Genomic DNA, 16687 nt, shown 5'->3' with positions numbered 1-16687 from the left:
TGTGGCCTAGGGGGGGGGGGCTCCCACCTCCTCCCATAGTGAAAGCTTCACCCTCAGGGAGCTTCTGTTTTCCTTTCACATTCTCTAGGGACTCCCCATCTGCCATTCTCCCTTATCCTTCTCAACCCTCTTCTCCCAATCCTTTCTCTACATAAAGCCTACAACCCAAGCTCCTCTACCTCTTCCTGAAAGAGACCTTCCCTGAGCCCCACCTCCCAGGTGCCTTACCCTCATTCCCTTTCCTACCAAACTTTTTTTTCAACTAGTTGTTACATACATCTGATCATTTTTCAGGACTATATACTTGACTTTTTACCCCAGTGGACTAAACAAAATTGCTTGCATTAACTTCCTACTTGCCTTTCCACAGTTGCTCATTCTACCTGCTTCTTTGAAGAAGAAACAATCTCTCCTTGAAATGCTTTTCTCAGTGGCTCCTGGGACACTGTCCTCTGACTTCCCTCTGTCTTGATGGTTTCCTCTTCTGAACAGGACTCGGCCCCAGGAGTGCTGTTCCTCCTAGGGCCCCGCTCTTTGCCTTCTTCCAGTTGCACTTCCTCTTGTCTGCAGTCCAGATCTCGCCCATGAAATTCAGACCCTAAGTTAATTTTCCTGAACTTCAAACAAAACATGCCCAACCAAACTCATTAACTTCCTCATTCTATTCCTGTGATGTTTACCCTGGGCTGCTTCTTTCAGTTAACCATCACCAAGTCAGGAAGCAGAAATCAACCCCAGTCCCCCAGTCAGTGTTGACATCTAGCCCTGGGCACCCTGAAGCTCCTTTCTTGTGCCTCTTCCTCTCCAACACCACAGCCTTAGCTCACGCCCTTGTCCTTTTCTCTCTAACCTCTGCAGGAAGTTCCTCACTGGTGTCCCTGATTCCAGAATTTCCCCACACTCATCCACTGTTCAGCTCTCATCTGAATCATCTTTCTGAAGCACATTCCTAGTCCATCTTCATGTGCCTAAAGCCTTTGATGGTTTTCCATTCCCCTACAACAGTGTTTTTGCTTTGAGTTTTGTTCCACCCTTTTTGCCCCAGACCCTTTGAAAACTGTGTGCTCTCATCTGAGAGAAATGCACACAGGCTCATAAATCAACCCTGCATACCAGCTCAGGGATCTGCTCCCCATGAAGCCCAACTCACAGACACCGAGGGATGCCTTTACACAGTGCTTTGCACAGGGCATTGCACTTCCCTGAGCAGTGTGGCCTCCTGCACACCCCACTTACACGCCCCCCTCCAGCTGCAGCACACTCTGTGGCAGGAACACACATAGCCCCCTCAGGTGCTGATGGCCTTCACAGCTACCCACTGAGCTATCTTGAAGACCCACCTCCAGAGTCCCTCTCTTACTGCTGTCTTCCCTGAGCCTCATCTATTACCTTCCTAGTGGCAGCTGCCCTTCTCAGTGTGTTGCCTGTTTCTAGCCAGCACCCTGAGGATCCTACCCGGCTTTGTTTCTCCTCTGCCTGCCCCTGTGAATACCCAGAACGGCTAGGCAGCTGCTGTTCAGCCATCGTTTCTTTACTCTAAAATGGCTCACATCTGTCTTTTTACAATAAGCATACGCATGATGGCTTGTCATATGAAGCAGTAGTTGAATTTTCTGAAGTTTGCCCATTTTTCCCCTCTTTGATGATTTGCATTTGAATTATTTAAATTCACCTTAAAAAGCCCTTGTACCTTTTGTTATATACAGAAGCTAAGCAACTACAGGAACTATCAGGTTAAACCATAAAGGCAACTATTGCACAAACAGCAGGAACAGCATATATAAATGTCACTGCAAATGTAATTTGTTTGAATAAGAATTAGAAGATAGGAAAACGTAAGGTAAGTCTATATATTTTAATGCAGAGCATACAGCTTACACCATCTATTTCTACCTTACCCAGACAAATCAAACTCAAACTTCCTTGCAAAGCACTTAATGTTTTTTGCTCTAAATAGGATGAAATTTCTATTTTACTTGGTTGGAACAGTCTTACATACAGTCAATAAAGCTGAAAGTGGATTTTCCCTCTAGAGAATCTGCAAATGATAATAGTTAATGAAGTATTCACTCATACTCTTCATATAAGTAATACACATTAAAATAGATTTCACAGTGTAACTAATACTAAATATCAAACGGCTGAAATCCATGAAAAGCTTTTATTCTTAATTTCAATTTGAAAAACTCAAACTGAATGGAAAACCAGTGCTGGTAGTCCCAATGCTACACAGAAAAATCATGAAGGATTGACAGCTAGATCCTCAAGCACTTTAAGTTAACTTCCCTTTTGGTAATTATATGTAAATTAAATATCACTCATACTTGAATGGTTTTCATCCAACTGGATCTCATTCTTTACATAAATTCCCTCTCCTATTTGAGAAGGTATTACATTCAGTTATTGTGTGTGATACAACATTTTACATTAGGTCTTTTGTTATGTTTTCTATTATCAATGGGAAATATCCTGTTAATTAAGGAAAATACTAAGGATGCTCAGTTAACTGTAAAACAAGTCCACACATTTCTCCTTGGTTTCCAATTCCTTTCATCGTAAAATCTAGGTCCATCATTCAAAGAAGAAGGAAAAGGGATTATTAAATGAACGTCACCCAAGCTTCAGGTACTGTGCTTCACTTTATCCAAACACTCTAAAGATGGCATTATAATCTCAGACTTTACAGATAGGTAAAAACAGAGGCTCCCCTTTGCACAGGTCACATGACCAGTGAAGGGGCTCTCTCTGCTAGGTGGCTTATGCAAAAAATTTTTGGCAGAATCCTCACTATGCTGGTTGTACCCATGGTCCCTTTTCTCAAGTGTTACCTATGTATTGACTTATTTTCTACCAAATAACCCAGTCCCCTGGCCACTACTACCTGGACATGAGATTGATTGGTGTTGGACCCAAAGCTAGTAGCCTGAAAGAAAGCCTGCCTTGAAAAAGTGGCTGCCAAACCAGTGTGATCTTCCTTGTGAAAGAATGCAAGACGTTAAGGACGGCAGAAGAAAGCAGTTACAGCACCAAGTGGGCAGAAAGGCAGCCACAGCAGCCATGAAGCAATCCCTGGAGCTCCAGGGCAGAGGTACTTACAGTTAGCTGCAGGACTGGAAGAGTGGAATGCTAGCACCAGGGGGCTGGCAGGCAGACACTTTACAGATGTTTAATTAGTACTCATAAAGCACTAATTAAGAAAATGGTAACTAAACCAAAGACAGAAAGATTTCCTAAAACCATAAATCCCTGAATATGCATATTATGAAGAAGAAATTACTGTAATCAATATTTCAACAGAACATTACCCAGTGGTTTCAGTACTGCAGACAGAAACACTCATTTTTTTTAGGAAAACAAGGCTGTAATAACAAAGTTATGAAAAACATATGGCCACAAAAATCTCTTGTCAGCAGAGACAGCAAGGTCAGAATCACTCAAGTATTTGTTCTTTTCAACAAGTGCCTAGGCCTCAGGTTAGATCAACAAAATCAGGAATTTACAGGTTGGGCCCACGAATAGTAAAAGCTCCCCAGGCAATTCTATCAGGTAGCCAGAAATGAGAGTCACTACCTTAGATGAGGTGGTGGCAGGGCAGTCAAAGTGTGGCTCAGGGATCATCAGCATTAAATATGTTAGAATGAAAATTCTCAGCACCACCTTGGACCTACTGAAACTGAAATTCAATCTGGCACTTTTACAAGATCATTAAGGTGATTCTGAGATAACCTCCAGTTGGAAAATCATGGTCTTAGATGACATAGAAAGGTAAATCTTTTTTTTTTTTTTTTAATCTTTTTTTTTAGGCTGGCCTTGAACTTATGATCCTCCTGCTTTGGCCTCCTATGGCACTGGGATTGCAGGAGTGTGCCACCACATCCAATCACTTTCCTCTTAATTTTGAAAAAATATAAGTTTAAAGTATACAATATCTGGGTCACTACCACATATTATATGCAGAAGTTAACAACAAAATATTAAAATTATTAGGAGGGGATAAAGGTATTTGTATAGCCTTGGAATAAGAAAAAGCCAAAAACATTGCAGTGACTGACACACTTGAAAATCATAATTTTAAACATTTATAAAATAAAAGACTCCATTAACAAAAAGAAAAGACAAGTCCAGGTCTGAAAAAAAAAAGATACTTCAACACACAGAGAAGACAACAGATCACGGCAGGAATATAAAGAATCCTCCAAATCAATACAAATACCTAATAACCAACAAGGAACCAATAAAGCCCAAGCAAGTCACATGGGAGAAAAATTCAAAAACAAATATAAAAATTTACTTAAGCCTACTAGTAATAATGAAAGTAAAAACTAAGACATTTGTTAATCTATCAGGTTAGCAAAAATTAAAAAGTCCATCAATATCAAATTGGTACATTTATGGAAATATGGTATAGCTGCTTAGAACAATTTGAAAAAATATGGAAAAATCAAGCCAGCAGAGCCAGTAATTCCACCTCAAGCACGAATGCATATATATATACATGCACAGGAAAATCGGAACCACGCACAGATCTATATTTTATTCATTATTATTATACTACTTTGTAATACCAAAAACATGAAAACAACCTAAATGTGTATTAGCTGGTAAACAGGTAAATTAAATATGGTACATTTATACAAAAACATACTCTTCAACAGTTAAGCAATTAAGAGAAATACATTATATCTATATGTAACAACATGGATAGTTCTCAAAAAAAGTAACTAAAAAAAGCAAGTCAGAGTCAAATATAATTTATAAGACCATTTTTATAAATTATTAAAACTTTAGAAACTGAATATTTTTCATGTATCTAGCATCTACCTAAGTTTTAAAAATTTTTGAAGAGCCTACAGGAATACACACAAAAGAAGTGAGGTGCCTTCTGAGGGAGAAGATGGAAAAACATCAGAATGGTGTTCCAAAAGGACTTTAGCTTAATCTGTAATGTTCTAATATATCCAATAGGAAACTGAGACTACACATTACTCTCACAAAAGCTTTTAGAAGTAAGCAAGCCAAATTATAGTTTTTAAATATGGATGGTAGGAATATGGGTATTCGTCATTTTCTCTTTTGTTATTTTTCTTCCATTTTTCAATCACTACCATCCAAAAAGTTGCTCTCCCTTGCAAAAAAAAAAAAAATTACATGCTGCATAATATGAACATTATCACCCACAGTTGTAATGTGCTCAAATCATGTGGCTTTTTTCTTTTTGTAATAACACAAGTAAACAGATAAGTCAAAATTAGCTCACACTTACGCATGTAAGGCAGTTTTTCTGGGCAGGGAAGAAATGGTGAATATGTGAAGTTTTCCGGGAGATACGTTGTTGTTTGAACAAGATAGTCACTTGAATTATTGCCTTCAGGATAATCTTGGAGAGAGAGAAGAAAGTTATAACCAAAAAAAAAATTGCCTTCTGCTTTGCTTCTAGTATAAAATGTCACTGTCAATGGGATGACTACAATAGGTAATCCACAGAAGTACTTTAAAGCAATTATCTAGAAAGAACTAGAGAAAAGCAAATTGCTGATGGAACAGACACTCGTCAAGATTTCCCAAGAGACGCCTAGAAAGCAGCTTGGCCCCATCCTTTCACACAAACAGCAGTACCATTTGCAACCCATTGGCTGGGCCGGATCTAAAGGGAGTACAGAGATGCACCAGGGAATTCTGTCCACTATCTCACAGCCACATTCAACCCAGCACACTGCTACTAGCATCCAAAGAACAGAGGGGTGGGACTAATGTTTTCTTAACACCTCACAGTAAGAAAGAAAGATTCACCCACTCAACTTACTTCTCTAACACAGCCTACTCTACACCTTTAAGTCATTCTCAGCCTTCCCGCATCAGCTCCTAGGGAGCCCTGAGGCTATTATTACAGTTTGGTCCATTCTCCTTAGAGTCAGCAAGTTATGCTGTACATAGGGCAGTGGTTCCGAGCACCAAGTTCAAATCCTTGTGTTCAAACTCTTGCTCTAACATGTACTAGCTTTCAGGGTAGGACACTATTCAGTTTCTCATCTCTGCCTGCCTGATATTGTCATTTTCAGATTTCTGATAAACTACAGTACATAAAGAGCTCAGAATACTTCTGGGCCTATAAAAATACCCAATAGTTACTGCTATGAGTGACTGGTTTAGATAAGAGCACCTGACCCAGCGTGAGACAGTCAGAACCTTAGGATTCTTAAATGTGGAACCAAAGAGATCACGTTTCAATCCCTCTTTGGAACAAAGTTCTGAAATGCAAATCTAAGAACCACAACTTGTCCGTTTCCTGCTATGAAGATTAAGAGAATACAGTGCATACGAGATAAAAGATGGAAGCCATTGACTAAACTACTGTCTGTTAGGGCTGGGGTTGTGGCTCAGTGGTAGAGTGCTCCCCTAGCATGTGAGAGGCACTGGGTTCGATGCTCAGCACCACATAAAAAATAAATAAAATAAAGGTATTGTGTCTAACTACAACTAAAAAAAAAAAAAAAAAAAAAAAAAACTGTCTCCTGGATCCAACCAGATACCACAGAAAATGAAGCTCTAACAAACACTTTAGGAAAATGGGAAGATATTCTTTCAATCTTCAATGATCAGCTCCAATGAAAGAGGTAAAAGCCAGACCCTCGGACCCATGGGAAAATGGCAGAAGTATGCTTATGAGGTATGTGAATAGAGTCAGAGCAAACTAAATGTGTCCCCTGTATAAATATTCATTCATTATCAAAACTGAGTTGATGAGGCTACAGCTAAGAGCCAGAATAACATTTCAGGACAGAAATACACCCCATCTCCAGGTCCATCTATGAAACAGGGTCCTGCCAAGGTTGCCACATGGAGGTTGATGGACAAAGGCTCCAGACCTCTCCACCAAGGAAGAGACAGAAGCCAGAGGAGAAGGTCCAATTTCAAAAGCTGCATGGAAAGCTCCGTTATTAACTTGACAGGTCATCAATAAGGCATTAACTGTATTGCCAGAAAAAGCAAACACGATAGAGAACGATGCTGGTACAGTTGCTAAGGACAATTCCACCAGGGAGTAGGAAAACCCCAGTAAGAGAATTCCCCCAGCCCTCTCCAGAAGTCCTGGAAAGCATCTGACAAGGAAGATCCTGCAGGCTCTAGGGGCAGGAGAGATTCAATGGGCATGGTTTTGTGTGCCCAGGGACAAAGCGGGGTCATAGAAACTCCTCCTGGGGCCCACATTATGCATCCCACCAACATTTATCTATAAGACTTAGAGATACTGGACAAACATAAAACAAGTGTAAGGCAGTCTTACAAGGTTCTGATTCTTTCCTTAAGGTGCTTTTAAAAAATGTAGGTATATCAATTTCAAGTCCTATTTTTTTTATTTATATCTTACATACATGACAATAGTGGAGTGCATTACCTTCAAATTATCCATTCACAGCACAGTTTTTCGTATTTTAAAAATGGTTTCACCTCTACGGGGACTCTTATTTTTCTAGTGGTAAGCATAAGTTAGATTTCTGTCACCTCAACAAAAAATAGCTAAGATTATTACTGTTGAGTTTTGCAGTACCTTTTGGTCAAACTCCTTGATTCATACCTAAGAGTTATTTATATCTCCAATCAACAAATAGATTTTACTGCTTGTAACTTAAACTTTATTTTGCATTCCTATTTCAGGTACACAGGAAGAAAAAAATCACATACAAATAGCATTTCTCTCTTAAAAATTACAAGTTTGTCAAAATTTGAAAAATTAAATCAAAGGATTATAATAAAGTCAAAGTAATCCCCCAAAATCTAGAAAGAAAAAAAAATAAAAACCAAAAAATAAAAGATGATAAACTTAGATGATTCTTTCAGAAGCCACAAATCCAAATAGTTCCAAAAAGAAGGCAGGGTGGGGAAAAGGAAGGCAAATAATCAAAGAACTAATAGAGGAATATTCTGTAGAATCAAAGGACGAGAGGTTCCATACTGATAGGCCCATCGTACCCAGAGAGAGAAGAAAAACAAAGCTCCAAGATGTTCCTTGTAAAATTTCATGATCAGGAAAAAAAAAAAAATCCTACAAGTCTGCAGAAAGGAAAAAACTCATCTACATCTAGTAACTGTGATCAGAGAAAACGATGACATGGGAATATGAAATCCTCTTAAGTGTGGTCAATTCATGTTCCTAAACTGCTCAGGAAAAAAAAAAAAAAAAACCCAGTAAGAGATGCATAGATAGCAAATGGGGGTGGAGGCAGGGGGACAAGTATCATTAGTAAAAATAAAAAGATCCACAAAAGCATGTCTACTACTTCACTTAAGAAAACAAACTACCTTTAATTACATACATATGTCTTACTTCCATAACAGAAACAGTCACAATTGATAATAAAGAAACAGCAAAATAAGGGTGGGAGTGTAGCCCAATGTAGAGGGTATGCATGTTTAACATGCTCAGAGCAGGGGGTTCAATCTAGGAGGGAGGGAGGAACAGCAGAACAGAAGGAAGATATGCACAGAGTAAGTTGTTAAAAATCAAAAGTCGCTCTCTTGGAGGATTAGGACTCAGGAAGAGTGTGACAGGAGACTGCTGTTTCTGTTTGATCCTGACTGGGTAATCTATAATCCCAGCAATTTGGTAGGCCGAAGCAGGAGCATCCCAAGTTCAAGCCAGCCTCAGCCAGTTAGTGAGACCCTGTCTCAAAATAAAAAATTAAAAAGGGCTGGGGATGTAGCTCAATGACAAACAGTACCAAAAAATAAAATATATGTGTGTGTACTACTTAAAATTTAAGTAATTTATATAATTTTCTTTTCAATATGAATACATGAATGGTTAAAACAATAACTACAGAACAGAAAGTTCCTCTGCACAAGTTACATAGCTCTCGCACTTACAAGCTCTCTTATACTCAGACACAAAGTTCATTTACAGATTTTATTTTTGTATATGCCACCAGAACAGATGGACTAGCTACATAAATATGATGCTTTTTCTTAATCTTTTCAGTCAATTTTTCTTAAGCACCTAGTATATAATACACATTTATAGCAGCTGGAAATGGAGGTTAAATAATGTTGTCCCTAGGGTCACTGCCTTTTTCTATTTCAAAAACTCATTTTCTTATAATGCTAAGGCAGAAAAATATTAACATTCTCCTGTATCCTCAAATGATTTATTAATGTTGTATACGAACTTTAAATCAGAATATTTACTCTGCATAATTTACTAATTTTTGTCATTAATACTGGGGCCCCTCTTCTTATCCACATACTGTAATTCCATAGGCCTACATCCAACTCACTGAAATTTCAAGCTCTCTAGACATTTCCACAAAACAAACTGTTAAAGTCACTCCCTCTGGGGAGTGTGGTGACAAGAAAACCAGAGAGAATTGTTTCACTTAGTTTATTCTAATGCTAGAATAACTGAATCTTCATAAAAGAATACATTCATAAATAATTTTTTTTAAAAAAAGACATGCAACATTATCTTCATTTGCTTTCAATACAGTACTAGAGCTAAACATGTTATTTAGCCACATCATTATAAATGATCATAAGGGCTGTAACACTTACAGATATGTCTCCACAATCCTGAGCACTCTGTCCAGTGGTATTTACCTCATTCCAATGTATGATAATATATAACTCTATCCACTACCCGGGTCCTTTGTCTGTATACCTCTTTTAATTGAAATTCAATTGTCTTTGATTTCTACCATCCAATAAAGCTGTAGGGCACAACAGGAACATGCTGCAAATAAACCCTTTACAACTGATAATAAAGCCAATGATGATTTAAGCTCTTGGAGATTATACTGTAATAAACCCATAAAAATCATGATTCCTACACAAGTGGTTAGGTGAGCCATGTCCATCAAATATAACCACTGCTTTCAAAATAGGTGACAGTTTTAAAAGGTTATGCATGCCAGAAGCACTTGAGGTCCACCACAATGCTGTTAAGAGGCAGACATTATTTCATCTAATGAATGAATGAAAATGAAACGAGTTCTGGGCCCTTTCCTCTTTCTTCCCATCCAGAACCACACCCAAAGAAAAAGGAAACAAAATGAAAACCTCTGGACAGGTCCCCTACTCCACTCTCACTGGACCTTATCACTTAACGGAAAAGAAGAACGGGACCAAAGGACACCTCCTAAATGGCTTTATTTCTTCTACAAAGGCCGCCTTAAAAGGGTGGCAGAAACCCCTTGAGTTCTTTTCTGTTCATCACCAACTTACCCTATCAGGCAGGACATGCCCGAGGGTCTCCACGCATATATCCACTAAGAAAGCATACAAGGTTACCTCTAACCAACCCACCAACCCTGACACAGCATGACCCCATCACCTACTTCAGTAATTATTCAATGAGTAAATCTTGTTTTCTTAATTTGACTGGCTCTGCAGGCATCATTAAAGTATGATATGATTTCTGCACAAAAATACATACCTATTTACATCTGATGCCACATAAAGTCACGTAGGGTGTTTAAAACTTCTTTTTGAAATCAAATGTACTCATAAATGTAACAAGTTATGTACCCTTTATTATTAAAATTTAAATGAGCCACCATGTATTATTAGTCAATTCTCCTCTAGGGCTCAATTAAGCCCTTTGTACACCTTATCTGTCATTATCTCCTTTTTGCAAAATTTTATATGTATTTGTCTGTGCAGAAATAATAACTGCATTGTAAATAACTATATTTTCATATCTCCAAGCCTAGAGAAAGCTGTGTGTAAAGGGAGAATGTTTTTCCTAATCTGTGTCTTCCACATCGAGTTGAGTATACAAACTATACTAACTGTTCGATAAATGCTAGCCAATGAACCTGGCAGAGCCTCAGGACTGACTACTTTAACTCCTCTCTCCTTAGGTAAAACCCTGATTTCATTCTAGCACCAGTGTTCCCAGCTCCATGACTTCATTTCCCAGTGTACTTATATGTGCCCATGCGATTAAGTTCTGGCCGGAGAAATGTATGAAGAAATACTGTGTGGAACTTCTGGGAAGGCTCCTTAAAAGGGGGTACCCAATTTGTTCTTCTTCCTTTCATTCCTCCTTCCTACTGAGTCAAGTACAAATACAAAGAACGGAGCCCCAGAAGCCACCGCAGGCTGGGAGTTCACTGCGATGCTATGTGGCAGAGCAGAAGACGAAAAGCATGTGATGACTTATGAAGAAATCTCCATAACAGCCACAGATGACCAACTTCCAGACTTTTACATGAGAACAAAAAGGCTTTGTAGCTAAGCCATCACCTCCAGGCATCTGTTAGAACCAAATCCATTCCTGTCTCCTAAGGACAGTTTTCCCATTAGTAAAAAAAAAACCATATGAAAGGTTTTCAAAGGTTCATAAAACTAAGCAAACGTCAATCAAAGTATGCACTGGTTGCTTTGTCATTATTGAAACTGTAAGTGAGAGGAAGAATGGATTTCTTTTTTTTTTTTTCTTTTTCGCGTACTGCTAAAGGAAAATTTGCCTTGCTCAGGTAATTATTTCTCCTAATTGAACTCAACATCCACACATAACTTATTCATATCTCAGGAAAAAACTATAATATACACACTTTTAATATTCATACAAATACAGTAACCTTAACTTAATATTTCTTTTCAGTTTAACAGACTTGTAGCAAACACTTTCACACTAGGTGCAGTGGCACATGCCTATAATCCCAGTGACTCAGGAAGCCGAGGCCCTAAACAACTTAATCAAACCCTATCTCAAAATAAAAAATAAAAAAAGGGCTGGGGATGTGGCTCAGTGGTTAAGTACCCTTGGGTTCAATTCCTGGTATCAAAATAAAAAACAACCATCTTTTAAACATCTCCTAAAATTGACCTACTATTCAGTAGGCCTACAGCATCAATGCAGAAAACCGTTAATGAGATTTTTACTGTACTGTACTATTAAAATGTCCACATGTTGAGAGTCTTGCTAAAAGAAATGAAGGCTAAAAAATTAAAGGAAAACAAGAGTGTTTTGATTAGTAGCGTCAAAAACAAATTAGGCAAATGACTAGAATGGATTTTGTAAAAGTATGTGTGATGTTAAATTGCAAACTGGTATGCAATTGGTAGTCTTGCATTTTTTAGCAGGATCTAAAACTACTATATGCCTTAATGTACTTTTAAGAAACAACATTTATGGCTGGGAGGTAGACATTCTATTGAGAGGAGGAAACAGAGACAGTAGAACAGTAATTGTAGGTCTATAGTGACCCGCAACCATTGACACACATTAATTAAATCTTTATTTTCAACCATTTAAAATGTTGTAGAGCATACAACAACTGACAATCAATCCCATGGATCCCTTTAAAGCAGAACCAACAATACTTGTGAGACACTGTGGGAAGACCTCTTCCACAGTAGAAAACCCATTCACACCACATTCATATTCACAGCACCAAATCATTATTAGTTTAGCCTATTAAATCTTAACTTTTTGTGACACTAATGCAGATTCTACTTCCAGATAACATTTTGAAAAGAGCAACTACTGATTTCCAATTTTATAAAACTTCTCTTCTAGCCCCTGAAAAAGGTAAAATTAAGAATATCCTATAATGTAAAACAACTAAGTATGGGGCCAAAGTAGTTGGAAAAACATTTTAGAAATAAGAATAGGTATAAACAGTACCAAGGCTCCTTGAGATGAATAAATTATTCTTTGTGGTTAATTTAAATACAATAGATGAACTGAAAAAGCAGAAGCTGTTCTGTATAGTTTATGTTTGCAGGAGTGAACTTTTAAGTATCTTTACACCAAATCTCATCACCCTTGAAACCACAGCTTTATATATCCTAAAATATGGAACAGACCTCATTTGCACAATAAATTAACCTACCAGTGCACTTAGTAGGAGAAGTCTTCATCTCTAACAGGGAGTCACTGGGAGGCAAAATTAGAGTTTCAAAGATCTGGTCAAATGCTCTACGCCTATAAGGGTAAGAAGCAGAAGCCAAGCAAAGCTGAGAGGAAGTTGTCTTACCTGTGCCATTGAGGGTGGCGTTTTTATTTGTGTACAGCCTGATCATATGTCCTATTGTTTTCACATTTTCTCTCAACATTATACCTCGAGCTTGTACCATAAAGAGGTATGTGTTGGCTACAAAAAAAAAAAAGGAGGGGGGATGTCATTAATATGATAAGCTTATTTAATAATATTCAGAATTAGCCAATAAACAAAGATTGACTCCATTATCATGCCCAAAGGGAAAAAGAAATGTAAAATGACTGTTGTCTACTTTTTAAAGGTACAAAAACAGATTTATTAAAAATGAAAAAATTAAAACGGCAATATCCATCTACCAAATAGACTAAATGAACAAACTGAAATACCACAACAAACTCTTTATCAAAATTATTTTCTACTATTAAATGTACAAAGTTATTTCAAAATGTTACCTTGTTTTAAATTCCCAAACCAAGTCATAAAACTTTCTTTTTCTAATTCTACATTAATTCCCTCAAACCAAAAATTCAACAAATATAAGGATTCTTTACTTAATGATGAATATACCACAAATCATAACATTCAGTATACATGAAGATCTTGCAATGGATCCTGTATATTTTTCATGCGTTTGGGAGAGAAGGCTGTTCTAGACTCAGTATCTATTTTGGTAATTTCTGTCCAAGAGTTAATTACTTCCCTTTCCATCACAAATATACCTACCACGATCGTGAAAATGATGAGATTAAAAAAATTAATGTACATTTTTTATGATTTGTAACCTTAGTTCTTTGTAAAAAGTGCTTTAAAAACAGGCCCTTAGTTTCCTCCTGGGGAGAAATGGGTAACTATAAACCCAGGGAACAATAAACCCAGATCCTCTGCTGGTCCACATTCTGCTACTTTAGTACCTGCCTGGGACACTCACTGGAGCCCAGTTTCCTCACTTTACAGAGGCAGCCCTGCACCAGGTGCCCTCCAAAGCCTCTTCCACTCTCAATTCTGGAGTCACAAAGCCAGGGAGTCAGAACTCCACTCAAGACAAGAGGCAGAAGCTCATCTCTGGGCAAAATCAAGACTTAACAAGGGTCACTTAGCGATTCTTCCAATGTTAAGAGAAGTTGTCACTGAGCACAGTAATGACACTCTTCAGAAAATGAATGCTGAATGAAAAAGCTAAGAAGCTCAACTAACTTTCTGGGCTCTACTCTACTCTCTCCAGGTGGCAGGGAGATGAGAAAAACATGACATTTACTACCTCTCTTCCCATTTTTATGTAAATGTGAACTTGTCCAACTACAAACAACACAGCAACACAGCGTGAAATAAAATGAGCAGAGAAGCAGAGTGATTTTTTTCTTTCACCTACAACCCATAAAGGATAAATAGAAACATCCAGGTTTTACATAAGCTTTACCGCAATCATTTTTTAAGAGTACATCTACCCACTTACTAGAAAGCAGTCCTATAATCAGATTTCACTTGTTTAGAGTTGATTTTATTATACTAGGCTATAAATATCACAAAATTTTATGATATTTTTCCACTTGAATGGACATCAAAAAAAAAAAAGAGAGAGAAAGAGAAATAAGAAAACTAAAATAACAACCATTCAAAAATGTACGAAAACTTTCGATTAAAAAAAAAAATCAAACTAACATTAATAATTCTACCTAAACCAGGATCTAAAAGTTCAACTGAACAAGGTGGGGAAGGGGATCAAACAGATCATGAACAACAATTGGTTGACAGCACCTGGACTTTTTTTTTTTTTTTTGTATGTGTGTGGTGCTAGGGATTGAACCCAAGGCCTTGTGCACATGAGGCATCCCCAACCCTGAATTTTTTTTTTTTACTCAAAACTGCATATGACATTTGTTACCAGTGATATAAATACCTTATATCTGTCCTACATCAAACCATACAAAGGCCACCACAGAGTAGCAGAACTGAGCCAAGGATGAAAAAACAAACTTCCAGAAACAATACTGGCCTAAGCAAGGAATGCTAGTGAGAACATCTGTGCATTACTGTGTGTCTTGTAAACATAATTTTACAACATTATACAGCTGGAGAAGTGCAGGGAGGTCAGGCCACAGCTATGCGGACAACCAGGGCACAGCAGAATGGAGTAAAGGTAGAAGATTCCCTGTTGGTCCAACGGGGGGGCAGTGGGGGGTACAAAAGCAGAAACACCCTGAATGGAGGACAAACTGCGGACATGTAGCGCGGATGCGGGACAATGGAAGGCATAGGATTCTAAAGAGAAGGAAATGAATTCGCATTTACTGAGTACCAACTTTGGTCAGGACTTGAGCTAAAGACTGTAACTAAATATATGTAAATATACACATAATTATATTTCATTTAGTTCTTGTAACTGCCTGTAGCAGGATGAATGGGAGTCTCCAAAAGGATAGTCCACATCCTAATTCCCAGAACCTGCGAATGTTACCACATTTGGATAAAAGTCCTAGCAGATGTATTCCAGTTAAGGATTTTGAGATGAAGAGATCATTCTGGATTATCTGGGTGAGCCCTAAATCCGAGGCAATTGCTCTTACAAGAGAAAGGGAGAAGAGGATTTTTCACACACAAAGAAAGGCACATGCACATGAAAGCAAAGTTAAGACAGAGTAGAACACTGCGATGTGGCCACACCCATGCAATCAGACCAGCATGTGACCCTAGAAAAGGCAAGACAGTTCACTCCAAGAGCTGCCTGAGTAAACGTCCTACCAGCCTTCATTTCAGACTTCCAGCCTCCACAACTGTGAGAAAGTAAACTTGGACTGTTTTAAGCCACTCTCCGTGTGGCAAGGAGCTTAGCAGTCCTGGGAAACTGATATACCATCCTTTGATAGATATGATGAAAAGAAAAAACTCAAAAATAAGTTACACAAGTAGAATCAGAAACTCAGGATTTAAGCACAGATCTGAATGGGGGGAGGGGAGGGAGTGAGCTAGAAGAAGCAAAGGTTCAAAGTCACAAAGGACATGGAAAGACAAGGAGAAAGAGAAACCTGTAATGTAAAAAGTCATGAGGGAAGTGAAAATATGAGGAATAAATCAGACTTCAATTAACATGAGCAGGAGAAAGCCAGAAGAGACATTTAAAAGTTATAGGCGAGGGCAGGGGATGTGGCTCAGTGGTAGAGTGCATGTCTAGCATGCATGAGGCACTGGGTTCGATCCTCAGCACCACATAAAAATAAAAAATAAAGTTATTGTGTTCACCTAAAACTAAATAAATATTTTTTTAAAAAAGTTATAGGAGAGAAACAGAGTTGCCAGTTTAACTACTGAACATATAAATAAGTAACATTTAAAAAAGCAAAATACCTTGTGTCTTTACCCCTTACTATTTCCTACAGACATCAGCAATCTTCTTCATATGGTTCATATGCTGAAAAGTTATCTTCTTTCTACATTCAGGGGCATGTTCAATAATTCCCCAGACATTACTCATCCATGTTGGTAAAGGAAAAGATATTACCTCTACTGATAGTGGTATAAGCCCCAGGATTAGACCAGACTAAATATGAAATGCTGTTTATACTTTGCCTAGGACTAAGGTATTGCTTAGATTAAAAAAAAAAACAAAAACAAAAAAAACTTTGACATTGTTCCAGGCTATTAAACAATCAACTCCTTTTATGTCAAAGTACTATTTAAACAGAGACTATCTGACCATTGTCATTCCAATACAAGTCAGGTTTTGACTCAAGATCATCTGTTGTACAATT

At 37.9% G+C, this 16687-nt stretch overlaps 1 protein-coding gene across 1 annotated transcript in view; it reads right to left on the bottom strand.

The window, feature by feature from the left end:
* The window catches only part of B4galt6 (beta-1,4-galactosyltransferase 6), a 57544-nt gene that overhangs the window by 28478 nt on the left and 12379 nt on the right, over window positions 1-16687 (bottom strand). The window contains exons 2-3 of the mRNA XM_015482455.2: window positions 12978-13094; window positions 5264-5377 (exon numbers count right to left, since the gene is read on the bottom strand). Of these exons, the coding sequence (XP_015337941.1) occupies window positions 5264-5377; window positions 12978-13094 (231 nt within the window). The remainder of the gene's footprint in view (window positions 1-5263; window positions 5378-12977; window positions 13095-16687) is intronic.

Source organism: Marmota marmota, unplaced genomic scaffold (genome assembly GCF_001458135.2).
Source record: "Marmota marmota marmota unplaced genomic scaffold, marMar, whole genome shotgun sequence".
In the NCBI taxonomy this organism is placed as follows: Eukaryota; Metazoa; Chordata; class Mammalia; order Rodentia; family Sciuridae; genus Marmota; species Marmota marmota.
This window is presented reverse-complemented; position numbering and strand designations above follow the sequence as displayed.